The sequence below is a fragment of the Tachyglossus aculeatus genome, chromosome X2 (genome assembly GCF_015852505.1).
Source record: "Tachyglossus aculeatus isolate mTacAcu1 chromosome X2, mTacAcu1.pri, whole genome shotgun sequence".
Lineage (NCBI taxonomy): Eukaryota > Metazoa > Chordata > Mammalia > Monotremata > Tachyglossidae > Tachyglossus > Tachyglossus aculeatus.
This window is the reverse complement of record NC_052100.1, coordinates 11,371,189-11,398,760: the sequence shown is the minus strand read 5'-3', so window position 1 is coordinate 11,398,760 and position 27,572 is coordinate 11,371,189. Positions and strand designations below refer to the sequence as shown.

General features: G+C 47.9%; 2 protein-coding genes across 3 annotated transcripts in view; one reads left to right on the top strand and one right to left on the bottom strand.

Moving 5' to 3' along the window:
- TMED1 (transmembrane p24 trafficking protein 1) overlaps window positions 1–1,821 on the bottom strand; it is a 4,658-nt gene extending 2,837 nt beyond the window's left edge. The window contains exon 1 of the mRNA XM_038770562.1: window positions 1,636–1,821. Coding sequence (XP_038626490.1) covers window positions 1,636–1,821 — 186 coding nt within the window. The remainder of the gene's footprint in view (window positions 1–1,635) is intronic.
- CX2H19orf38 (chromosome X2 C19orf38 homolog) lies at window positions 1,686–27,572 on the top strand. Of its 2 annotated transcripts, none has more exons than XM_038770561.1 (9): window positions 1,686–1,866; window positions 15,138–15,288; window positions 16,305–16,364; window positions 17,373–17,675; window positions 18,495–18,587; window positions 19,102–19,129; window positions 20,307–20,350; window positions 21,402–21,439; window positions 26,682–27,572. In XM_038770561.1, the coding sequence occupies exons 2-9, from the start codon at window positions 15,264–15,266 to the stop codon at window positions 26,826–26,828; spliced, it is 738 nt and encodes a 245-aa protein (XP_038626489.1). In that variant the 5' UTR covers window positions 1,686–1,866; window positions 15,138–15,263; the 3' UTR covers window positions 26,829–27,572. The 2 variants fall into 2 exon arrangements, with proteins under 2 accessions (XP_038626489.1, XP_038626488.1); XM_038770560.1 differs by having other exon boundaries at window positions 17,367–17,675.

The following is a 27,572-nucleotide window of genomic DNA, read 5'->3' as shown; positions in this document are numbered from 1 at the left end:
TTCTACCTAACCGGCACTTAGAACAGGGCTCGATACATAGTACGCACTTAAATACCACAATTATAGAAATCATGGTATTTGTTGTTAGCACTTACTCTGTGCCAAGTACGGTGCAATGTGATCAGATCAGACACCGACACCGCCCCAGAGGGGACTCGAAGTCTAAGTGGGTGGGAGAAGAGATATTTACTCCCCATTTTACAGATGAGGAAACTGAGGCACAAAGTCAAGTGACTTGCCCAAGGTTACACAGCAGAATTAGAACTCAGATCCTCCGACTCCCAGCTCTTTCCACTAGGCCACAGTGCTTCACACCAGAACGATGAACACCTGAACACAGTCCCCTTCTAGACTGTGAGCCCACTGTTGGGTAGGGACCGTCTCTATATGTTGCCAACTTGTACTTCCCAAGCGCTTAGTACAGTGCTCTGCACACAGTAAGCGCTCAATAAATACGACTGATTGATCGATCAGTTACTCCCCCCCAATGACCATTGCTGTACATATGTATATATGTTTGTACATATTTATTACTCTATTTATTTTACTTGTACATATCTATTCTGTTTATTTTATTTTGTTAGTATGTTTGGCTTTGTTCTCCGTCTCCCCCTTTTAGACTGTGAGCCCACTGTTGGGTAGGGACTGTCTCTATATGTCGCCAACTTGGACTTCCCAAGCGCTTAGTACAGTGCTTTGCACATAGTAAGCGCTCAATAAATACGAATGATTGATTGATTGATTCCTCCCTCAAGACCAGCGCCCCTAAGTGCAGCATGGTGTCATGGCTAGAGCGTGGGCCCGGGCAGCTCCGCCACTTTGTCTGCTGTGTGACCTTGGGCAAGTCACTTCACTTCTGCGCCTGTACCTGTTGCACATACTTCTGTATAGGTCGCCCACTTGGACTTCTCAAGCGCTTAGTCCACACAGTAAGCGCTCAATAAATATGACTGACCTTTTAGACTGTGAGCCCACCTTTTAGACTGTGAGCCCACTGTTGGGTAGGGACGATCTCTATATGTTGCCAACTTGGACTTCCCAAGCGCTTAGTACAGTGCTCTGCACACAGTAAGCGCTCAATAAATACGATTGATGATGATGACTCCCAGGCCCGTGCCCTAACCCCATGCAGCAGACAAATGGCAGCAAACCTTGTGACTCCCAGGCCCATGCCCCATCCCTATGCAGCAGACAAATGGCAGCAAACCTTGTGACTCCCAGGCCCATGCCTCATCCCTATGCAGCAGAAACCTTGTGACTACCTTTTAGACTGTGAGCCCACTGTTGGGTAGGGACTGTCTCTCCATGTTGCCAACTTGGACTTTCCAAGCGCTTAGTCCAGTGCTCTGCACACAGTAAGCGCTCAATAAAGACGATTGACTGATTGATTCTGTGCCTCAGTTACCTCAGCTGTAATCGGGGGCTGGGGCCAACGCGATTTGCTTGTATCCACGCCGGCGCTTAGTACAGTGCCTCACAAATAGTAAGCGCTTGACGCCTACCGTAATTATTCGACCCACCTCGCCCGTGGAAATCTTGGGCCAGGTGCCGCCCCGCCCCCCTCACCTGGCCACGCCCCTCGTTGAGGCCCCGCCCACCTCGCGCCCTCGCGCACTTCCGCCCCCGAGTCTCCACCTGGTACTCAGCCTCCAGGCTGGCGTTAACCGGCGCCGGCTGGTAGAAACATTGCCGCCGGCCGGCGGGTAATAAGAAGGTGAATTCGCCGTCTTGAGGCGGCGGCGACTTGGTGGTCGTCGCCGCCGCCGCCCCCCCAACCAGCGACAGCAGCCACAAGGCCCGGGCCGCCGTTGCCGCCATCATCCGGGTCACCCACCCTGGTGCAAAGGGGACACGGCTCCTTTAAAGGTTTGCCCGGCTCCTGCCGCTTCGGCCGCCCTGATTGGCTCTCTCAGCTGTCTGTCAAGCGGGCGGGCGGGCGGGGCGGCGAGCTAAAATGGCGGAGGGGCGGCTCCCTTTTCCCGCCTTGCCCTGAGGCGGAGCTTGTGCTGCCCGGCCTCGTGCCTCACGGGCCTTGCGATTCTAGTAATGCTCCGAATTCAGCAGCATTATCATGGTATTTGTTAATAATAATAATAATAATAATAATAATGATGCTGGCATTTGTTGAGCGCCTACTGTGGGCAAAACACACAAGGTGATCAGGTTGTCCCACGTGGGGCCCCCAGGCTTCATCCCCATTTTCCAGGTGAGGGAACTGAGGCCCAGAGCAGCGTGGCTCAGCGGAAAGAGCGCGGGGCTTGGGAGGCAGAGGTTATGGGTTCTAGGCCCAGCTCTGCCACTTATTACTCTATTTATTTTACTTGTACATATCTATTCTATTTATTTCATTTTGTTAGTATGTTTGGTTTTGTTCTCTGTCTCCCCCTTTTAGACTGTGAGCCCACTGTTGGGTAGGGACTGTCTATATGTTGCCAGTTTGTACTTCCCAAGCGCTTAGTACAGTGCTCTGCACATAGTAAGTGCTCAATAAATACGATTGATGATGATGATGATGATGCTGGCATCTGTTGAGCGCCTACTGTGGGCAGAGCACACAAGGTGATCAGGTTGTCCCACGTGGGGCCCCCAGGCTTCATCCCCGTTTTCCAGGTGAGGGAACTGAGGCCCAGAGCAGTGTGGCTCAGCGGAAAGAGCCCGGTGCTTGGGAGGCAGAGGTTATGGGTTCTAGGCCCAGCTCCGCCACTTATTACTCTATTTATTTTACTTGTACATATCTATTCTATTTATTTTATTTTGTTAGTATGTTTGGTTTTGTTCTCTGTCTCCCCCTTTTAGACTGTGAGCCCACTGTTGGGTAGGGACTGTCTCTATATGTTGTCAACTTGTACTTCCCAAGCGCTTAGTACAGTGCTCTGCACACATTGATTGTCAGTTGTGTGACATTGATCAAGTCCCTTCACTTCCCTGGGCCTCACTTACCTCATCTGGAAAATCAATCAATCAATCGTATTTACTGAGCGCTTACTGTGTGCAGAGCACTATACTAAGCGCTTGGGAAGTCCAAATTGGCAACGTATAGAGGCAGTCCCTACCCAACAGTGGGCTCACAGTCTAAAAGGGGGAGACAGAACAAAACCAAACATACTAACAAAATAAAATAAATAGAATAGATATGGACAAGTAAAATAAATAAATAAATAGGGTAATAAATATGTACAAACATATATACAGGTATATACATATATACAGGAAAAAAGGGATGAAGACTGTGAGCCCCACGGGGGACAGCCTGATCACCTTGTATCCTCCCCAGCGCTTCAAACAGTGCTTTGCACAAAGTAAGCACTTAATAAATACCATTATTATTATTAAGTGACTTGCCCAAAGTCACACAGCTGACAAGCGGCAGAGGTGGGATTAGAACCCATGACCTCTGACCCCCAAGCTCGCACTCTTTCCACTGAGCCATGCTGCTGTTAAGCACTTACTCTGTGCTGAGCACTGTTCTAAGCGCTGATAATGGTATTTGTTAAGGGCTAGCTATATGCTAAGCACTGGGCTAGATCCAAGGTAATCAGGTTGTCCCATGTGGGGCTCAGGGTCTCAATCCCCATTTTACAGATGAGGTAAGTGAGGCACAGAGAAGTTAAGTGACTGGCCCGAAGTCACACAGCTGACAAGTGGCGGAACTAGGATTAGAACCCACGACCTCTGACTCCCAAACCTGTGCTCTTTCCACTAATCTGGTTGGACCCAGTCCCTGTCCCCCATGAGGCGTGCAGTTTAAGAAGAACAGCTTTTTAAATAGCCATTTTGCAGTTGAAGTTCAGAGACTTGAAGTGACTTGCCCAAGGCCACACAGCAGACAAGTGGTAGAGAGGGATTAGAACCCAGGCCCGTGCTGTATCCACTAGACCACGCTGCTTCTTCTCTTCACATAATTTAGTTCTGACTGGCTATATTGGCCTGGCTGGGGTAGATACCAGGTAATCAGGTTGGACACAGTCCCTGTCCCACACGGGGCTCACAGTCATAATCCCCATTTTACAGATGCACAGAGGAGTTAAGTGATTTGTCTAAACTCACACAGCAGACAAGTGGCAGAGACGGGCCTAGAATCCAGGTCCTCCTAACTCCCAGGCCTGTGCTCTATGTACTAGGCCACACTGCTTCTTGTAATCCTGGCTCAGCCTCTTGCCTGCTGTGTGACCATGGACAAGTCACTTTTCTGTGCTTCAGTTTCCTCATCTATAAAATGAGGATTGAATACCTCCCCCTCCTTAGATTGAACTCCAGGTGGGACAGGGAGTATATTTATGACCTCGTCTCTACCCCAGTGCTTGGCACATAGGGCTTAACAAACACCACTATTACTGTTATTAACACACTCCTTTAATAATAATAATAATAATAATGATGGCATTTATTAAGTGCTTACTAAAGCACTGTTCTAAGCGCTGGGGTGGTTACAAGGTGATCAGGTTGTCCCATGGGGGGCACACAGTCTTAATCCCCATTTTACAAATGAGGGAACTGAGGCTGACACGGGTCACACTGCTGACACGTGGCGGAGGCAGGATTTGAATCCATGACCTTTGACTCCAAAGCCTGTGCTCTTTCCACTGAGCCACGCTGCTTCTCCCACCTCTGACCAAAGCAGTGGTAATATTTGTCAAACACCTACTAAGTGCATTGCACTGAACTAAGCATTGGGAAAGTACATCAGAAGCACAAGACACCTCCCCACAAGGTGTTAGGCACTTAGAAGAGTGCTCAACACATAATGCGTAACAAATATCACAATTAAGCAGGGGCTCTATATTTAGGATAAACAGCAGTGCCCATCAGGTGGATACAGCTGTGTGAAGCCAGAGACTCTGCCTGCCCAATGTACACCACTGAAACTTGATCCCAGAATTGAAAACCTAGTATCTCCTCTCCCAAGAGCTAGAGCTTTCCAAGCTGACAAAACCCTCCTCCAACCTATTGTGTGAAATCAGAATGTATATCGCTTTCTAGTCTCAGAGACCTGTTATGCTCCAAGAGAGGAAATCCACCACTTGGTGCTTTAGGGGGTGGAAATTGGCAACTGTAGCTTGGTTCGGAGAATATTAGTCCTTTGGGGGAGGAGGTTATGGTGTAGCGATTTAGGGATCCATCTTTAGAAATGCCTTGAAGGAATGCCCATTGGGTTTGCAGAGGACACTGAGTCAGTCGATCATTGGATTCATTCATTCATTCAATCGTATTTATTGAGCGGTTACTGTGTGCAGAGCACTGTACTAAGTGCTTGGAAAGTACATTTTACTGAGTGTCCACTACTCTACTAATTCCTTGGGCAAGCACAGTAGAGGACAGAGATATGGTTCCTTCCCTCATGGAGTTTCTACTTCGATGGAGAAGACATGCAGATTCAAGTCAATTCAGTCGTACTTATTGAGCGCTTACTGTGTACAAAGCACTGTGCTAAACACCTGGGAGGGTACAATGTAACAACAAACAGGCACATCCATGCCCGCAATGAGCTCACAGTCTAGAGGGAGAGACAGACATTAATATATAAATAAATAAATTACAGATATTTACACAGATATATACATCTTTGCGGATACAAATTATGTACAGTTTGTACAATAGAGAAGCAGCGTGGCTCAGTGGAAAGAGCCTGGGCTTTGGAGTCAGAGGTCACGGGTTAAAATCCCTGCTCTGCCAATTGTCAGCTGTGTGACTTTGGGCAAATCACTTAAGTTCTCTGTGCTTCAGTTACCTCATCTGTAAAATAGGGATTAAGACTGTGAGCCCCCCATGGGACAACCTGATCACCTTGTATCCTCCCCAGCGCTTAGAACATAGTAAGTGCTTAAAAAACATAGCGCTTTGCACATAGTAAGTGCTTAATAAATGCTATCATTATTATTATTACAATTAGGGGTAGGAAGAGGAAGGGTAATGGTATAACTAGATTAACAAAAGGAAGAATGATGGGTCAGGGAATAATGGTGGAGTCTTCCATCATAAGCAGTGACACGAGCCTCGATTCTGTCACGGGAACTTGAGGATTGAGAACCTGTGTGAAGGAATTGATTGTAGTGTTAGTGGTTTGCATAGTGTCACTCCCACTCTCTTGTCCCCGGGAGTCATATTCCCACGGGGACAGCAGGTACAACAGGCTAATAGGCGGGCAGGGAGGCCCGCGAAGTGTAGTTGAGAATTTTACGAGCAAATCCCGTCTCCAGCCAAAGTTACTGCCTCACAGCCATGTTATCCATCCATTTTCAGGATTCCTGCTGAGTGTGTTTAATGTGCAGGATGCCCTAGATGGTTCTTTGGTCAGAAACCTTGACCATCTATGGCGTCGCCCCATCAAGCGTCTCCCTACTTCTGGCTGTTTCACCCCTGCTATCTCAGTGAGGCATGAAATAATAGAGGCATAAGTGAACGAATAAGCAGAGCACAATTTGTTTTCATAGAATGTGGGGTTACATTCTCAAACAACCCCACATTAAGGAATTTCCACATTGTAGCACTCACCACACATCAGCACTGCACAAATGCATACAATAATTTCATTCATTCATTCAATCAATCGTATTTATTGCGCACTTACTGTGTGCAGAGCACTGTACTAAGTGCTCGGGAGAGTACAATATAACAATATAACAGACACATTCCCTGCCCACAACAAGCTTCCAGTCTAGACTCTAAAAAAGCAACAACAGCTTACTGTCTACTGTTGCTTTTAGCGTCCATCTCCTCGCTAGATTGAAAGATGCTTAAGGGCAGGATTCACGTCTTCTACCTTGGTGGTACTCCCCCAAATGCTTAATACAGTGTTTTATGTAGAGTGAGTGCTCAATAAATATTGATTGCTAGATAAGGACATTCCCCGAGTCTGCCTTTGCAGTCTAGATATTGCAAAACACGTAGTGAAAACATTTTTTAAAAATGTTTTTTGTTAAGTGCTTACTATGTGCCAGATGCTGTACTAAGCGCGGGGGGTAGTTACAACCTAATCAGGTTGGATGCAGTCCCTGTCCCACATGGGGCTCACAGTCTCAATCCCCATTTTCCAGACGAGGTAATGTAGGCCCAGAGAAGCAAAGCGACTTGCCCAAAGTCACACAGCAAACAAGTGGCAGAGTCGGGATTAGAACCCAGGTCCTTCTGGCTCCCAGGCCCGTGCTCCGTCCACTGGGCCATGCTGCCTTATTCGTTATGGCAGAACTGACTGCCACAGATCCATGTAGATAATAATAATAATAATAGCATTTATTAAGCGCTTACTATGTGCCAAGCACTGTTCTAAGCACTGGGGAGGTTACAAGGTGAACAGGTTGTCCCACAGGGGGCTCACAGTCTTCATCCCCATTTTACAGATGAGGTAACTGAGGCACAGAGAAGTTAAGTGACTTGCCCAAAGTCACACAGCTGACAATTGGCAGTCGGGAGATGAACCCATGACCTCTGACTCCAAAGCCTCTTTCCACTGAGCCACGCTGCTTCCCTAATATTTGAATTGATTTGACTTGCCCAAAGTCACACAGCTGACAACTGGCGGAGCCGGGATTTGGACCCATGAACTCCCTTCAAGGCCCTAGTGAGAGCTCACCTCCTCCACGAGGCCTTTCCAGACTGAGCCCCCTCCTTCCTCTCCCCTTCATCACCCTCTCCATCCTCCCCACCTTACTTCCATCCCCTCCTCGCAGCACGTGTATATATGTCTATATGTTTGTACGGATTTATTAATCAATTTTATTTGTACATATTTATTCTACTTATTTCATTTTGTTAATATGTTGTCTGTTGTCTTTGTTGTCTGTCTCCCCCTTCTAGACTGGGAGCCCACTGTTGGGTAGGGACCGTCTCTGTATGTTGCCAACTTGGACTTCCCATGTGCTTAGTACAGTGCTCTGCACACAGTAAGCACTCAATAAATATGATTGACAATGAATGAAAGGAGGGGGCTCATTGTGGGCAGGGAACGTTTCTACCACACATAGTCGCAGCGACTGAGCCCCTTCCTTCCTCTCCCCCTCGTCCTCCTCTCCATCCCCCCATCTTACCTCCTTCCCTTCCCCACAGCACCTGTATATATGTATATATGTTTGTACATATTTATTACTCTATTTTATTTGTACATATCTATTCTATTTATTTTATTTTGTTAGTCTGGTTTTGTTCTGTGTCTCCCCCTTTTAGACTGTGAGCCCACTGTTGGGTAGGGACTGTCTCTAGATGTTGCCAACTTGTACTTCCCAAGTGCTTAGTACAGTGCTCTGCACACAGTAAGCGCTCAATAAATACGATTGATTGATTGATTGATTAATATAGATCTAAGATCCATGTAGACAGATATATTCATAAGGGCTAGGAATGTATGAATGTAAATGCTAAGGGGGATGTTGGGGTGGCATGACCTGGGGTGGTGGTGATCAATCAGGGAAGGCTTCGTGGAGGAGGTGGAGTTTCGGGAAGGCTTTGAAGCTGGAGAGAATTGTGGACTGGTGGATTTGAAGGGGGAGGGAATTCTAGGCATGGGGCAGGGCGAGGCATAGTGAGTAGATGAGTTTGGAGGGAATGGAGCTTATGAGTAGGGGAGCAGTGGATGAAGAGAGCAGATACATTAAAAAAAGGAGAAAGCTAATGGACAGTTTTGAAGCCAAATAAGACAGCGTTGCTTAACTCCTCCGATGGTGGAAATCGAATGCCCACCGACCTTGATAAATTAGGAAAATGGTCCTAAAAAATCAGTAGGTCCAAAAAGCAACTAGCATAGATACCGGAGGAGACCAGGCACTGATTCATCAGAAAGATGGCCTGAGGGCCAATCGGAAGCTGAATATGAGTCCAACTTGTACTTCCCAAGCGCTTAGTACAGTGCTCTGCACACAGTAAATGCTCAATAAATACGATTGATTGATTGATTGCTTGAGTCGAAGCAGCCTGGCCTAGAAGAAAGAGCGTGGGTCTGGGAGTCAGAGGACCTGGATTCTAATCCCGGCTCTACCTGCTGTGTGGCCTTGGGGAAGTCCCTTAATTTCTCTGTGCCTGAGTTTCCTCATCTGTAAAATGGGGATTCAATTCCTATTCTCCCTCCCCTGTAGACCGTGAGCCCTGCGTGGGACAGGGACTGTGTCCGGCCGGACTATCCACCTCTGTATCGAACAAAAAGTCCTCACTATTGTCTTTAAAGCTCTCCATCACCTTGCCCCCTCCTACCTCACCTTGCTTCTCTCTTTCTTCAACCCAGCCCGGACACTTTGCTCCTCTGGTGCTAACCTTCTCACTGTGCCTCAATCTCACCTGTCTCGCCGCTGACCCCTGGCCCACATCTTACCTCTGGCCCGGAATGCCCTCCCTCCTCAAATCCACCTGAAAATTACTCTCTCCCCCGCTTTCAAAGCCTTAGTGAAATCACATCTCCTCCTAGAGGCCTTCCCAGACTAAGCCCCACTTTTCCTCATCTTCCACTCCCTTCCACATCACCCTGGCTTGCTCCCTTTGCTCTTCCCCCCTCTCCCCGCCCCACAGCACTTACGTATCTACCTGTAATTTTATTTATTTATATTGATGTCTGTTTACTTGCATTGATGTCTGTCTCCCCCCTAGTCTGTGAGCTCCCTGTGGGCAGGGATTGTCTCTCTTTATTGCTGTATTGTACTTTCCCAAGCGCTTAGTACAGTGCACTGCACACAGTAATGTGCTCAATAAATACGATTAAATGAATGAATGATCTTCTATCTACCCAAATTGGCACATAGTGAGCACTTAATAAATACCACAATTATTATTAATAATGAAGCCAATATAACACTGGGATGTATTAGTGGGGGTATGGCATTCAAGAAACAGGAAGTAATCCTTCCTTTGCTTTGCCCCCGTCAGATTTTTTTCTAGAGCATTGTTTACAATTTGATCACATTTCAAAAAGGATGTGGAGACACTGGAGTGGGTCCAGAAAAGATGAACAAAAATTACTAAAGGGATGGAAAGCGTTTCCTAAGAGGAAAGGTTAAGGAATTGGTATTATTTGCCCCAGAGAAGAGACATCAAAGTGAATACTTTAATAACTCTTCAGGTATTTGAAAGGTTTCATGAGGAAGATACTAGCCGATTTTTCTTCCTGTCCAAAGAGGACCGAAAATGAGGAAATCCTTTCAATTGCAGCAGGAGAGGGTTTGGTGGAACATAAGGAAGAAAATTTTTTAAGAGGAGGAATAAAATACTGGAACAGATTTCCGAGGGTGGTTGTGAAGTTTTCATCCCAGGAGATTTGGACGATTTAGTTATTCGCTTGCTTGGAGGCAAGGGGGGGGGGGGGGTCCGAAACAGATGGCTCTTCCCCATAGCCTTAAGGCCCTCTCCCCTTGGATGAAATGGACTGGAGGGGAGGGCTGGGCTTCCCTGGCCATCCCAGCCGCAGAAGTCTGCTTGATGCCCCCAACAGCCTCCCTTTCATGCCAACTGCAAGAGTGGAGGGTGGGCAGCAGATTGCACCACGCAATCCTTAGTCCCCAGACTGTCAGAACTAAGAGGTCCAGGGAGGGTCCCAGCTCCCCCGCCCCGAACTCTGCCAGACTGTGCCACCTGACACCGAGAAGCAGTGTGGCCTCGTGGAAAGAGCACAAGTCTGGGAGGCAGAGGACCCAGGTTCTAATGCCGGCTCGGCCTGCTGTGTGACCTTGGCCAAGTCACTTCACTTCTCGAGCTTCAGTTTCCTCATCTGTAAAATGGGGATCAAATACTTGTTCTCCCTTCCCCCTAGACTGTGAGCACCAGTGAGGGACTGCGTATTCCATCTGTTTATGTCGTATCCACCCTGGCACTTGGCACATAATAGTGCTAAACAAATACCACAGTTAATGAATTAATTTAGCACACTGGGGGAGCTGCTGTAATTTGTCACTAAGTAGTGTTATCTGTACCAATGAAGAGCCCTTCACTTTCCCAGGACTGTTTGTTTCCACGCTGTTATTTCGAATTATTGAATTGGTCGTTCTTATCCTTTCACATATCTGTCTTCTCCCACATAGATTGTGAGCCCCATGTAAAACAGGGACCTTTCCTAATCTGATGATCTTGCTTTTACCCCACTGGGATCCTCTTCATAAATACTCTAATTAACCCCTCAGACTGATGAGTTGACTGCAGACACTGACCTTTAGGACGCATGATCTTTGCCCTGGAGGAGTTGCCATTGTGCACAAATGCTTTCTAAAGCCACGGTCATCCCTTTTCCTGCAAGGTGTTTGAGAAATGATAGTAGCAAGTTAGTTAGGGAATATATTATGTGCTTACTTTGTGCCAGGCACTGTCCTAAATGTTGGGGCAGATACAAACCTAAGAGATCAGACACAGTTCCTGTTGGATTGCAAACAAGGACTGAGCCACAGAGAGAACAAAGGTGAGACAAGTGAAAGAATAGATCTTGGAGGTGGGAGTCCTCAGACTAGCCCCTCCCCCAGGTAAACTTTAGTTAGTCATTCATAGTCCTTAGTTACAGGGTTCTATTGTGTATATGGCCCAGTGGAAAGAATAATAATAATAATAATAATAATAATAATAATAATAATGATAATAAATAATGGTATTTGTTAAGTGCTTACTATATACCAAGCACTGTTCTAAACGCTGGGGTGGATACAAGGTAATCAGGTTGTCCCACATTGGCCTCACAGTCTTAATCCCCATTTTACAGATGAGGTAACTGAGGTAGAGAAGTTAAGTGACTTGCCCCAAGTCGCACAACTGGTAAGTGGCAGAGCCGTACCTCCTTCCCCTCCCCACAGCACTTGTATGTATTTATACAGATTTATTACTCTATTTTACTTGTACATATTTACTCTTCTATTTATTTTGTTAATGATGTGCATATAGCTTTAATTCTATTTGTTCTGACGATTTTGACACCTGTCTACATGTTTTGTTTTGTTGCCTGTCTCCCCCCTTCTAGACTGTGAGCCCGCTGTTGGGTAGGGACCGTCTTTATACGTTGCCGACTTGTACTTCCCAAGCACTTAGTACAGTGCTCTGCACACAGTAAGCGCTCAATAAATACGATTGAATGAATGGATGAATGAATTAGAACCCACGACCTCTGACTCCCAAGCCCATCTTTTTTCCACTAAGCCACAGGAGTGGGAGTCGGAAAACCTGGATTTGAGTTCCAGCACTTCCACAGGCCTACTGAGTGAACTTGGGAACTTAAACTTCACTGGGCCTCAATTTTCTCACCTGTACAATAGGAATAATATAGATCGGGAGCTCCATGTGGGCCAGGGTCTGTGTCTGATCTCATGACCTGGTATCTGTTCTGGCCCTTGCCACGTAGTAAGCACTTATTAAATGCCCTGATTATTCTTCCCAAGTGCTGAGGGTGGACAAAAGTGCTGAGGGGATGATGAAAAGTGGGTACTGAAATTTGTCAGAGAGGGAGAGGTGGGGGATTTAGGAATGCTGGCGAGGTGGGGAGGGTTCACCCGGTGGATATGTGTGAGGAAGCAGTGTGGCCTAGTGGAAAGAGCACGGGCCTGGAAATCAGAGAATCGGGGTTCTAATTCCGGCTCTGCCGGTTTCTTGCTGTGTGACCGTGAGCACGTCACTTCTCTTTTGTGTTTCTCAGTTTCCTCATCTGTAAAATGGGGGTTCAGTACCTGTTATCCTTCCTACTTACATGCAGGACATTGGAATGTGTCCGACCAGTTAACCTGTAGCTACCCCAGTGCTTAGAACAATGTCTGACACATAGTAAGCGTTTAACAAAAACCATAAAAAAAGAAGCGACAAGGCCTAATGGATAAAGCACAGGCCTGGGAATCCGAAGGACCTGGGTTCTAATCCCAGCTCCGCCACTCATCTGCTGTGTGACCTTGGGCAAGTCACTTAGCTTCTCTATGCCCCAGTTACCTCATCTATAAAATGGGCATTAAGACTGTGAGCCCCATGTGGGAAGTGGACTGTGTCCAATCTGATCACTTTCTATCTACTCCACATAGATACTGGCACATAGTATGCACTTAACAAATACCTTAAAAAAAAAAAAGGAAGGGAGTGCTAAGCCCTGGGGACATTGTGAGCAAGGGGATGGAGGGGGGCAGGATGAGAGCAGGGTACAGCCATGAATGAAGAGTGCATCAGCCTTCTCTCTGATCTCCCATCCTCCTGTCTCTCTCCACTTTCATCTATACTTCACGCTGCTGCCCGGATCATCTTTGTGCAGAAACGCTCTGGACAAGTCACTTCATTTCTCTGTGCCTCCGTTCCTTCATCGGCAAATTGGGGATTCAAAGCCTGTGTTCCCTCCTACTTGGACTGGGAGCACCATGTGGGACCTGATTATCTTGTATCTGCCCCAGCGCTTAATATTTGGCACAGAGTAATCACTTAACAAATACCACAATTATTATTATTATTGTTATTATTACTCACACATACACCTCTCTTGCCCTGACCTCCCTCCAACTATCTCCTCTTCCCTCTGGGATATCTCCACTTGGATGGCACCTCAAATTTAACATGTCCAAAACAGACCTTCTCATCTTTCCTCCTAAACTCTCTCCTCCTCCCCACAATTTTCCCATCTCTATTGACAACATCACCGTCCCCTCTGTGTCTGAAGCCCACAGTCAGCTTCCACTCCTCGCTGTCATTTGGCTCCCACAGCAGACAAGTGGCAGAGGCAGGATTAGAACCCAGGTCCTCTGACTGCCAGGCCCACGCTCTTTCTATTAGGCCACACTGCTTCTCTAGCTGAAGCCATGCAGGTGGATGAGTTCACCAGTGAAATGAATGTAGAGAGAGGAGAACAAGGGACCCAGCATAAAGCCAGTTAGAGGGCGAGAGGAGGAGGGGAAGCCAGCGAAGGAAGCAGGAGGAGCCATCCAAGAAGTAGGAGGAGAACCAGGAGAGTACTGATTGGCAAAGCAAAGATCAAAGGACAGTCTAAGGAGGAAGGGATGGCCAAGAGGTTCATTATCATCAAAAGAAATAGAGAAGCAGTGTGGCCTAGTGGATAGAACCCGGGGCCCGGGAGTCAGAAGGACCTGCGTTCTAATCGCAGCTCCACCACTCGTCTGCTGTGATCTTGGGCAAGTCACTTCACTTCTCTGGGCCTCACTTACCTCATCTGTAGAATGGGGATTAGCACTATGAGCCTCATGTAGGACACCATCAATCGGACTGTGTCCAACCTGATTAGCTGGTCTCGACCCCAGCTCTTAGTACAGTGCCTAGCACATAGTGAGCGCTTAAATCTGAAATCCTTAAGATAGGGCTAAGTCCTGTGGGTCAGCTTGAACGGGGAGGAACCTGGCTCCCACAAGGCCTTCAGGGGCCACACACTGAATGCCGATGGAGTCCCCTCGATTGATAGGATAATAATAATAATAATTGTGGTATTTGTTAAGCGCTAACTGTGTGCCAGGCATTGTACTAAGCGCTGGGGTGAGTACCCCAGCATGGCTCAGTGGAAGGAGCCCGGGCTTTGGAGTCAGAGGTCATGGGTTCAAATCCTGGCTCCGCCACTTGTCAGCTGTGTGACCTTGGGCAAGTCACTTAACTTCTCTGGGCCTCAGTTCCCTCAGCTGTAAAATGAGGATGAAGACTGTGAGCCCCATGTGGGACAACCTAATCACCTTGTAAACTCCCCAGTGCTTAGAACAGTGCTTTGCATATAGTAAACGTTTAATAAATGCCACCATTATTATTATTATTATTACAAGCAAATTGGGTTGGACACAGTCCCTGACCCACATGGGGCTCCCAGTCTCAAGCCCCATTTTACAGTTGAGGTAACTGAGGCACAGAGAAGTGAAGTGACATGCCCAAGGCCACACAGCAGATAAGTGGCGAAGTCAGGATTAGAACCCACAACCTCCTGACTCCCTGGCTTGTGGTCTATCCACTACGCCATGCTCCTTTGAAATCAGGGAAATGGATGGAGGAGGGCTGGCCAAAGAGCCGAAGACCCCAAATATGAGAAAGAAGGGCCTTTCAGGTAGAGGACAAGTGGCGATTCATTCAGTCTAAACCAGACCTTTTTTTAATGATGGTTAGTCTAACCTCTTTGCAAGCATTTCTGCCCAGAGACTTTTAAGGATCATTAACAATTTTCAACCGACCCAATCTGGTTGAGAAAATAAGTAACGCTCCTATACTATTTTTCTCCTCTCCTCCAGGACCGGCTTCAGACGGTAAACGAGAGAGGCGGCCATCTCAGGGCACGGGGCCCGCTTTTGAAGGGGGCAGCGGAAAGTGGGGCAGCTTTGCGACTCTGAAGATTTTCTATTCGGAACTTTTGAAGCATGGCAATTTTGAGGTCCTCTAATTGTAAGGTTAAAATCGATAGCCGATTGCATTTGTCTTTTATTTTTACTCTTGTATCCTTGACGGGGGGGTCCAGACAGACTCGGGTGGGACTTTCTCACAACATCCTGGATGTCATCATTACGTGACACTGCGTGCCTGGCATAGCGCGTTGGGGGTGGCAAATTTGTTCCCGCCTCCAGGAGGTCAAATGTCTGAAGCTGGCCTTGCTCTCCTAAGAGGGCTGTATCTCCTAGCCTTCTGACCATTTGTGCTACTCCACTCTACTGAACACCCTCTCCAACTTGCCCACAATCTCTCCCTTGGAGCCTGGGCTAGATACTCAAGGAGAGAGGAAAAAACAAAACCCCTTATGTGCTTGTCAGGGGACAAGTCCATTTTTAGACCTGATGAATAGATTGAGTGGTTTATAAACTTTATATGCATTTTCTTCTCTGACTAATGAAACTTGTTTCTGGTTTTCTGAGATTGTGTGTGTATGTGTGTGTGTGTGTGTGTGTGTGAGAGAGAGAGAGAGAGAGAGAGAGAGAGAGAGAGAGAGAGAGAGAGAAGTGTCTGTGTGTCATTCTTGAAAACACAGTTCTCTGGAAAAGGAAACTGCCCACGGTTTCACTTCAAATTTGACAAGGCTTTTAAGTTGTGGTTTGAGTTGTAGGGCGTAGGTTTCTGAGCTGCCCAGTGACATTTACCCTCCCCCCCACTGGGAATGATCCCTTTTTAAAAAAGAGCACAATACTTACACATACAGACCACCAACACTATCCATCCATTGTTTCTGAAATTTGGAGAACTGCAACTGAGAATGTGGCCTTGATTCCTGGCTTTGACATACTGTTTGTAAAAAGGGAGGAGAGAAACAGCAATAACATCTCAGCGCATGAGTGTGCAACTTCCTCTCCAAGTGAGGAAACTCCACTTTACCAAACTGTTCTTCTCTTCTTCCACCCTCGCTCCCCCCCTCCACTTCCTTCACACAGGGAATTGATGGTAAGTGTTTGTCTTTTTCTCTCGGTGCTCAGCAAGAATTGTGAGTGAATCCTGCGAAAAGATGCCCTGGAGAATCCTCGTCCTTGTAGCTGGTAAGTTTTTCACTGCCCCTCATGAAGAATCTAGAGGATTTCCCCTTGGATATCCTCTCTGAAGGGCCTTTCTCAGGCTGGCATCATGGGTGGCATAAGGCACTTCCTAGGCCAAGGAAACTAGGCGAATGTTTTACAGGAAATCACCTCAAAACTGAGAGCTTTTGAGGAGAAGCAACAAGATTTGTTTTATGGCATTTGTTAAGCCTTTACCGTGTGCCAGGCCCTGTCCTAAGCGCTGGGGTAGATACAACCTAATCAGGTTGGACACCATCCATGTCCCACATGGGGCTTCACGGTCTTAATCCCTGTTTTACAGATGAGGTAGCCGAGGCACAGAGAAGTTAAGAGCCTGGCCCAAGGTCACACAGCAGACAAGTCGTGGAGCCGGGATTAGAACCCAGGCCCCCCTGAATCCCAGGCTCGGGCTCTATCCAATACGCCACGCTGCCAGTTTCTGAAAACCTGCCAGGGCAGGGTCTTGTTCCTATCAGTTTTGGGTTGTCTCCTTGGCTAGAAGTTTGATGTAGGGTCTTTAACTCACCAGTGTGTGGAATGATGTGATCGAACTTACTCCTTTTGGCTTTGGGAAGGAATGCAGAGCACCCCAGTATCAAAGGCTTGGTTTGACTCTGAATTCAATCAATCAGTCAATCAGTGATATTTATTGAGCATTTACTGTGTGCAGAGCACTGTACTAAGCACTTGGGAGAGTAGAAGATAACTCTGTGGGTTCCCATGACTCTAAGGCGGCAGAATGGTTGGGGATGCAACCTCAGCATTGCCCCTTCCACTCCGGCCCTCCTTAGGTGTTGCCAATCAACCATCTTTACTGAGCCTTACCATGTGCAGAGCACTGTATTAAGCGCTTGGTAGAGTTCGATGTACCAGAGTTGGTCGACATGGTCCCTGCGCACAAGGAGCTTACAGTCTAGAGGGGGCATTAGTTGTCAGGGACTCATACGGCTAACTGAACCTGCCTTACACTTGCTGCATTTTGAGCTCTAGGCTTTTTGGCAATCCCGGCTCCATCCATTTCCCTGACCTCGCATGCTAACGACGACGGAGGGGACTCCATCAGCATTCAGTGCCTGGCCCCCGAGGGCCTCAAGGGAGCCACATTCATCCTGTTTAAGGGAGAGGAGGCAGTGCAGACGGTCCAGGCGCCGGAGACCCAGCACGGAATCAACATCTCACTGACCAACTCGAGCCGGGGGGCCCCCGGCCAATACCGGTGTCAGTATGTGGTGATAGGTGAGATCGGAAAGCAGTTCTCAAACTTGAGTGAGCCAGGGAACGTCACCTTTACAGGTAAGGGTGGGCCTTCTTGCTCAACCTCGGTAAAGATGAAGCTCTCATTCTTGGGGCGAGGGAAGAGAGTCTAAGGTGATTCAGCTAATTCCCCATCACTTCTCGGCTGGGGAGTTTTTATCCTCCTCCTACCGGCTCCCTCTTTGGAGTAGTCACTGCTATTTGAGCTCTTTGCCCTCTAGCCAACGCAGCCATCGGACTGGTTTCCTTGTGGCCGCCTAGGGAGTTGAAAATCACCGTATCCTTAGGCGAAAAGTTAATACGCAGACATATGCACACGCTGTAACAACAGCTGCAAAATCACTAAAAGAGGTCTGTACAAAGTATTTGGGCGAGGGGACACAGTCAGGGGCCTGGTGTGGGGGTGGGGGGGCAGAGAAATGTGGTGACCCTGGGGACGTAAGGGGGTTACACCCATCATCTGGGGTGAAGATTAGGGGTGCCCCCTTTCTAAAGAGCGGGCAACCTCTGACCTAGCCTGCTCTCTTCCAAGTAGAGGAAGTTGAAAGGATCCTTTTTTAGGACAGACTTTCTGGAAACCTGGACTCTCTCCCAGTCCCTTCCCCCGTTGGTCGCGTCGGCTGCTCTTACCGACCTGCAGCGTGGAAAAATCGCGGGGCCTCCGCGAATGGAAACTGGGACTCCCGATGTAGTGGAATTGTCCACGGGATAATCCACTGGAGACCCAAGCCCTCCTCCCGCTCTTCCTAAAGAGAGGCTCCAGTTGGCAGCGAAACCTGCCCAACCCTCTCCTGGGACCTTCCTCTTCAGTGGACCTGCCTTTCTGACCTGCCCGCTCTCACTCTTCCTTTTTTCCAGTGCCCCTCTGGGTCTTGCCAGTCTCCCTAAGCCTGGCTGGAGCGCTAATCCTCATTGTGATTCTGGTGGTGGTCATCGTGGTGATTAGACGAGGTACATGGATCGCAGGGGTCCCTTAGTAGCGTACCAACCAGCCCACCCAGTTCATAGGCGGAGATTTGGGCTGGATCTACTGGGCCTAGAGTGTGTATCTACTATCTGGTTGCCCCTCTCCTCCACTAGATGAGAAACTCTTTGAGAGCAAGGATCGTGTCTTCTGCTTTTACCGTTCTCTCCCAAGCACTTCGTGTTGTGCGTAGCCTGCCTGTTGCTGCTGCTGCTAATGCCATTAGACTTATCCTGGGCAGACCCAACTTCACGGTTATCTGGTGCTCGGAGCCCAAGGAGAGAGAGAAGAAGGGGGAAGAGTTTCCCGACTGATCCGTGCTGAAAGAGCTGCTATTTTGGGGAGTGACAGAATCTAGGGGAATCCTGAGTTCTCCAGGCAGAATTCCAGGAAACATTCCTTTTGCCTTCTCTTCTGGCCTCATGGGGTACCAGTTATTTCTGCAGTATTTCTTCAGGATGATACCGCAGAGTGACCTAATGCCTGTTTCTTTTTTAACAGTTAGAATCGCCAAACTGCAGAAGAAAAGGTGAGTCCAAGCCAGGAGAACCTTCAAGGGTTATTTGGGAAACATCGGCAGCCCCCCACCCCCATCAGGATTCGAAGTAAAAGGTCAAGATCAGCCTCATTCATTCATCCAGTTGTATTTATTGAGCGCTTACTGTGTGCAGAGCACTGTACTAAGCCTCGTGAAGGACCCCAGTGCAGCCCAGGGCCTGTGGGTGCAGAGAGGATGTCTCCCAACTCTGTTGTAATAATAATAATAATGGCATTTATTAAGCGCTTACTATGTGCAAAGCACTGTTCTAAGCGCTGGGGAGGTTACAAGGTGATCAGGTTGTCCCACGTGGGGCTCACAGTCTCAATCCCCATTTTACAGATGAGGTAACTGAGGCACAGAGAAGTTAAGTGACTTGCCCAAAGTCACACAGCTGACAATTGGCGGAGCCAGGGTTTGAACCCATGACCTCTGATTCCAAAGCCCGGGCTCTTCTCCACTGAGCCACGCTGCTTCTTGTTGTACTCTCCCAAGTGCTTAGTACAGTGCTCTGCACACAGTAAGTGCTCAATAAATACCATTGATTTATTGATTGAGGTTGGGAGTGGCTTTGTAGGGAGCTTAACTGGACACCACCCTCTGTTCCAATGCAAAGCCCCAGGAGCCAAATTTTTTTTTTAGTGGTATTTGTTAAGCGCCTGCTTTGTGCCAGGCACTCTACTAAGCGCTGGGGTAGATACAAGATAATCAGGTTGGACACAGTCCTTGCCCCATGTAGGGCTCGAAGTCTTAATCCCCATTTTACAGTTGAGGAAACTGAGGCACACCAAAGCCCAAGGTCACACAGCGGGATGTGTGGCAGAGCAGGAATTAGAACCCAGGCCCGTGCTAGTTCCACTAGGCCACACTGCTTCTCACCCGAATCCAGGTCCCATCGCTCAGAGTAGAAATGAAAAGTGGGTTCTGGGAAAAGAGTGCCGGAGTTCCTTGATTTATGCCCCAAGTAGCCCAGGATTCATTGAGTGATCCTGGCCTTCCCTCTGTGTCACCAATTTTCCCAAGGCCAGAGGGTTCTGTCAGGCGGGCTCAGAAGGAGGAATGGAGCCCCAAGTGCTTAGCATAAATAATTGTTGGCTGACTAACAGATGAATCGGCCTCGAGAAGTGCAGGGGGGGTTTTATTCTTTCTTTTATTCTGTCCTTTGTAGGCAGAGAGAATCATGCTGGACTGAAGCAAACTATTGCACTACAGGTCTGTATTCCTGACAGGGGGCTGAGATGGCCAAAAGCGCTCTCTGGGTAGCCTTCCCTCCTCCCTCTGAGCTGGGTGCCAAACCTCCGTAGGTCCGGGGAGACTGTGGACCATTAGCCCAGTTTGGGGAACTGCCCTAAAAGGAGCAGTTTGCAGCTGGCTCCCAACCCATTATGAATTTTCTAAGACACAGTCCTACTGAGCTGCGAGTTTGCCTCTCCTTTCTGCTCCATTTGTGGGTCACCCTGCTGACTGTGCAGTGCAGTGACCTTCTTTTAAAGGAGATGCTCGAGGAGAGGTAATCCCTCTATGGTTTTAAGACTTTCTTTCTCTGACCTTTAATTATTATTGTTTTCGATAATCATAATCATCATCATTATTATTATTATGTTTTTAAGCGCTAACTATGTGCCCAGCACTGTATTAAGTGCTGGGGAAGATGCAAGATGATCAGGTTGGTCCCAACTGGGGCACACAGTCTAAGTAAGTATTCAATTCCTGTTTGACAGAGGAGGAAACAGGCCCAGAGAAGTGAAGTGGCAGAGTTGGGATTAGAAGCCAGGTCCTCTGACGCCCAGGCTCTTTCCACTAGGCCACACTACTTCCTCCCTCAACTCTTGCATCCCACTCTCCTAAACTCCAGCAATCACTGCCCAAGCATTCCTTTAAGTGGACAGGCAGATGGGGCATTAAAGCCTGTGCTTCTGGATCCTGAGTTTCTATTAAGTGGCATGAAAGGGCAGATCTCTGGGAAAATGCCTCTTCTTGCCTGGTGCTGTGCTGGACAGATGAGAAGACTGGTGGGAGAAGTGAGGTTCCTTTCCCAACTCGGGGAAGGTAATCAATGGGACCATTAAACTCTAATCCCATCTCGGTTGCTGACTTACTGGTTGGTTTGGGGTCACTTTTTTCTCTCTTCTGCGCCTCAGTCTACCCCTCTATTCTGGGGGAAAATAGCTCTGACCTTCTCTGCAGTGACGAATGAAGAATCTTAGGCATGTGAGAAGGTTTACAAACATCCCAACCCTGTCTGTGCTCTTCTTCATTCCAGATATGTCATTCAATAACACCCTGTTCTCCATTTCAATGGTGAGTGAGCAACTCAGGACTCTCTTTGGTGACCGAACTTCAGGGCGGGGCGGGTGGAGGGGCAGATTCAGGGAATGAACATTTCCCAGGTGGTGTGGCTAGCTCTCGGGCCTGGAGATTTTCCAGTCGTGTGCAAGGATTTATTCCAAGTCCTCGACTTTTCAACCGAAAGCTTTGAAAAATATTCCCCACCCTAGGGATCAGGGCTTAGTACAGGAGATGGAGAGATGGGAGGGTGGGTAAGCACCAGGGGAAGAGGCTTAGGTATATTTTCTTGCCCTCCACCCCCCAGTTTCTGGAATACCTGGGTTCAGTCCTAACTCATTCTGATCCAGTGAGCCGAACTGAACTTGGAAGAAGTGGGTCTCATGCGAATCTGAGGGATCGATCGATCAATGGTATTTATTGAGCACCTGCCATGTGCAGAACCCTTGTACGAAGCGCTTGGGGGAATACGATGCAACATAGTTGGCACACCCACTCCCTTCCTGCAAGGAGCTTACAGTCTACGGGGAGAAAAGGAGGGTAAAATTTCCTTCATTTAGAATCCGCCTCACTGGTCGTTAAGCTAATTTAGCATCCACCGAAGGCAGAAAAACATTTCTGTTACATTTTTAAGAGAGGCAACTGTTAACTCAGCACTGGCAACAGTAAGGACTCCAGTTAAAGGTGGCTTCCACTTTGGGAACTTCTATCAGTCAGTGGGGTGTAACTAGTATTGATTTAGTGAGCCCAAGGTTCCAAGTGCTGTACTCAGTGTTGGGAGTAAACAGGACCTGGCCCCTGCCCTCAAGAAGCTTACAGTCAAACAGCTGATTCAAGATGGGGAAACAGATGATCAATACACCGATACACGTAAATGGAATAATTACAAAAAGGAGCTATAAAGGGAAGTGTGGGTTTTGGGGGGGGCGGGGGGCGGTGGTGCTGGTCAATTAGAGAATGAGTGGGCTAGTTTGGGGAAAACTTCCTGGGTCAGGTGGGTCCTGTCCTTCAGTTGAAAAGAGAGAAAGGCCATGGCATTACATTGGAAGAGGGAGGTTTGGTGTTATATGCAATAAGAGATGGTTTAGACAGAGAGCTGGCTAGCAAAACCAACAGTGAGAATCCAGCCACAAGGATCTTTTCCATACAAGCCACTCCTTGCAGGACTTCCCCAGGGAATATGGGGCTTGGACAATAATGATAGCATTTATTACGTGCTTACTATGTGCAAAGCACTGTTCCAAGCGCTGGGATCAGGTTGTCCCACGTGGGGCTCCCAGTCTCAATCCCCATTTTACAGATGAGGTAACTGAGGCACAGAGAAGTGAAGTGACTTGCCCAAAGTCACACAGCTGACAACTGGCAGAGCCAGGATTTGAATCCATGATCTCTGACTCCAAAGCCCGAGTTCTTTCCACTGAGCCACGCTGCTTCTCTGACTCAGTACAGTGACTTAGTACAATGAACCTCGTTCTGACAATGAACCTCGTGCGGGGGCTCTGGTGGTGGACGGGTAAAAGAGCAGAAAATCAATCAGTTGTATTTGTTGAGCGCATACTGTGTGCAGAACACTGTACTAAGCGCTTGGGAGAGGACAATGTAACAGAGTTAGTAGGCTCCCTGCCCACAGTGAGCTCACAGTGTAGAAATCACATCCATAAATCAGTGTGTCACTGTGCAGGGACAGCAAGGCTCACACAAGACATCATCATCATCAATCGTATTTATTGAGCGCTTACTATGTGCAGAGCACTGTACTAAGCGCTTGGGAAGTACAAATTGGCAACATACAGAGACAGTCCCTACCCAACAGTGGGCTCACAGTCTAAAAGGGGGAGACAGAGAACAAAACCAAACATACTAACAAAATAAAATAAATAGAATAGATATGTACAAGTAAAATAAATAACATGCTGCTGCCCCTCCACTCCTCCGAATGAGCAGGACTCTGGACGGTCCCAGACCCCGTGTGTTAAATAATTATGGCATTCGTTAAGCGCTTACTGTACTAAGCACTGGGGTCGATATAAGTAAATCAGGTTGGACCCAGTCCCTGTCCCAAGTGGGGCCCACAGTCTCAATCCCCATTTTACAGATGAGGGAACTGAGACCCAGAGAAGCAAAGGGACTTGTCACACAGCAGACAAGTGGCGGAGCTGGGATTAGAACCCATAACCTTCTGATTCCCGGGCCCATGCTCTATCCACTAGGCCATGCTGCTTCTCACCTGGGATAGTGATGAGGGAGGTAGTTCCCCAGGGCCTGCAGGAGCAAGAGGGTCCCACGGGCTAAGCCTAGGCCTTAGGCAGGCAATCACTCCCCCTCTATTGTCTGCCTGGTGGCAGCTCTCCAGACTCCTGTTCTCCAGAGACAGCCCTGTTTCCATGAGAAAAGCACCCAGAATAATGAATAAATAATTTGTTTTTGTTCCCTTTACGGTACTTGTTGGAAGCTCACTCTGGCAAACCCCATTCTAAGCCCCGGGGTAGGTTCAAGTCCACTGGGTCGGACACTGTCCATGTCCCCCGTGGGGCTCCCTGTCTTGAGTAGGAGAGAGAAAAAGTATTGAATTACCATTTTGCAGCTGAGGAAACTGAGGCACAGAACCCTTAAGTGATTTGCCCAAGGTCACACAGCTAGCAACTGGCAGAGTTAGGATTAGAACCAGGTCCTCTGATTCCCAGGCTCATGCTCGCCACGCTGCTTCCCTAATTCGTATTAATTAAGCATTTTCTATGTGTAAAGCACTGGGAGAAAGAAAAATTCATAGATGAGGCATAGACACAGTCCCTGGTCCCCAAGGAGCTCACATGGAAGGAAAGGTGTTCTGGGGTTGGGTCTTGACTTGTGAACTGGACCCTTTGGAGGCTTTCTTAGCAAACCAGGCCATCACAAGCAGCATATTCATAATCAGAAAAATGGTACTGGATCTCTATCTTAATTATAACCTCCCTTTCCTGGCCCCAGTGCCCACCAGATCAAGGCGATCCCTCCCACTTTTAAAGCTATTAAATGGTAGTTTGTGGAAAAGAAAGTATCTTTTTTTTCAGGCAGTCATTTGAGATATCAAATACAAGTAGTCAGGGCTTTGTTTCATCATCATCATCACTAATTGAGAGTCTATTGTGTGCAGTTTTGAGGCACATAGAAGGAGTAATTGTAGTATCTGTTAAGAGCCTACTAAGTGCTTGTTGCAGTCAACAGAAGTGAAAGACAAAATCCCTCCCCTTGAGGAGTTTACAGTCTAATGGGGGAGACAAGCAGACACAATTTGCTCAACTTTCAATAGGTAAAAGAGTCAGAGCTGAGACATAACAAGCAATAAAAGCCAAAGTGAGCAATTCAATAAATAGGTATACACATTAGCCGCTGAGGCAGCTGATCAGGTTATATCACTCAATCAATCAATCAGTGGTATTTGTTGAGCAGTTACTCTATACGGTGCACTGTACTATTCATTCAGTTGTACTTATTGATCACTTACTGTGTGCAGAGTACTGTACTAAGGACTTGGGAGAGAACAATACAACAATAAACGGACACATTCCCCACCCACAATGAGTTTACAGTCTAGAGGTGGGGAGACAGACATTAATATAAATTTTAAAATTACAGACATGTACATAAGTGTTGCGGGGCTGAGGGAGGGGTGAATAAAGGGTATTAATCCGAGTGCAAGGGTGATGCAGAAGGGAGTGGGAGAAAAGGAAAATAATAATGGCATTTGTTAAGCGCTTACTATATGCAAAGCCCAGGGGATGGCCTCTTGGAGGAGGCTTTTTTAATCTTTTGAAGGTGGGGAGAGTGATCCTCTGTCAGATATAAAGAGGGAGGGCGTTCCAGGCCAGAGGCAGGACATGGGTGAGGGGTTGGCGGCAAGATAGGTGAGATCGAGGTACAGTGTGTAGGTTGGCGTTAGAGTGAAATGTATGGGCGGGGTTTAGTAGGAGAGCAGTGAGGGAAGGTAGATGATCGAGTGCTTTAAAACTGATGGTAAGGAGTTTCTGTTTGATGCAGAAGCACTTAGTACAGTGATAAGCATTTAGTACAGAGCTCTGCACACAGTAAGCGCTCGATAAATACTATTGAATGAGTGCGGTAGTGGATGGGCAACCAGTGAAGGTTCTTGAGGAATGGGGAAACGTGTACCGGATGTTTTTGTAGGAAAATAATCCAGGCAACAGAATGAAGTATGGACTGGAGTGAGGAGAGACAGGAGGCAGGGAGGTCAGCAAGGAGGCTGATGCAGTAATCAAGGCAGGACAGGGTAAGTGCTTGGATTAATGTGCTAGCAGCTTGGGTGGAGAGGTAAGGGTGGATTTTAGCAATGTGGTGAAGGTTGAACTGACAGGATTTGATTGCAGATTGAATATTTTTGTTGAATGAGTCAGATGAGTCAAGGATAACACCAAGATTATGGGCTTGTGAGATAGGGAGGATGGTGGTGCCGTCCACAGTGATGGGCAAGTCAGGGTGTGGGTGGGAAGATAAGGAGTCCTGTTTTGGACAGGTTAAGTCTGAGGTGTAGGCAGGGCATCCAAGTAGAGATGTCCTGAAGGCAGGGGGAGACTGCAGAGGATGAAGATCAGGGCTGGAGATGTAGATTTGGAAATCGTCTGCCTAGAGATGGTAGTTGAAGCCCTGGGAGCAAATGAGTTCTCCAAGGGAATGGGGGTAGGTGGAAAACAGACAGGGACCCAGAACTGAGGCTTGACGGATTCCTACAGTTAGGGGGTGGGAAGCAGAAGAGGAGCCCATGAAAGAGACTGAAAGGAGGGGCCGGAGAGATAGGAGGAGAAGCAGGAGAGGGTGGTGTCAGTGAAGCCAAGGTTGGATGATGTTTCCAAGAGAAGGGGGTGATCAACAGTGTCGAAGGCAGCTGCGATCACCCGAGATCCTGGAGGATTAGGATGGAGAAGAAACTGTTGGATTTGGCAAGGAGCTCGTGGGTGACCTCTGAGAGGGCAGGGTCTGTGGAGTGAAGGGGACAGAAACCAGATTGGAGGGGATCAAGTAGAGAATCGGAGGAGAGGAGGTGGAGGCAGCAGGTGTAGACAACTTGCTCCAGAAGCTTGGAGAGGAATGGTGGGAGGGAGATGGGGCGATAACTGGACTCATAGAAGGAGAGTCACCCAAGTCAAAGTGGAGTGTCGCCTAGTCAAAGAAGAGACTCTGAATCGGACCAGAAACAGCTCAGGGTAGTCCTTTGTTTTTGAATCACCGGGTTGATATTCTTTCTCTCTTCCAACTCCCTAAGAAAATGGCCCCAGAAGACCTGGACACTACTCTTGACTCTTTCACCAGCTCATCTACGGGCCCCGAATCACTTGTGCCCAAGAAGAGACCCATGTCTACCTCCACCCCAGAGACCCCAGAATTCACCACTTTCAGGTCTTTTGAATGACTCTGGCTCTTCTGAGTCTTTCCCTGGCTTAACAGAGAAGGACCAGAAAGGAGACTCCCACAGGGAAGGCAAGCTCTGCACCAGTTGCCTGGCACACAACCCTAAACTTCCTCCTCTCAGGGAATTTTTTTCTTGCTCTCATCCAAGCTTGGATCATCAGAATCCAAACACATCCTTCTGGAAATCCCAGCCTCAGCAGTTCTCTCCAGACAGGGCCTTGTCTGTTGAACAGGATGGAGGGACCCACAACTTGCTGAAGTTGAGGGACAAGGCAGCCCTGGAGTTAAAGTAAATCCTGGACAGAGATATTTTAAAGCTCTCCAAACCCCAGTCACAAGGGGAAGAAGATACCTGTCTGCTGGGCTCTTACAGTTGCCACCATCATCAATGGAGTGAAGCGATATTCTGATAGGTTGCAAAATCAGAATTAGATTCAGAACAAAATCTTCTGCCCGGATTTCCAGACTCTCAGGGGACGCCAAATTACAGGGCAGAAGCAGTCTGCAAACTCAGTGCTTCCAATGACTTGATCCCTGTGAAGGGAAGGATTCTCCCTGGCAACCACCACATGTTGGACCAGGCCTCTGGGATGTCCACTCTCACCCCCCTCCCCCGACACCTCCATTTCCAGTTTATAGAGTTATGTGTGTTGTTCCATTTATTTCTCGTGTGACCACCAGACACTGGTGGGCAGAGCTTCCTAAGTTATTCAGTTAATTATAAACAGTGTTGAAGCATTTTCAA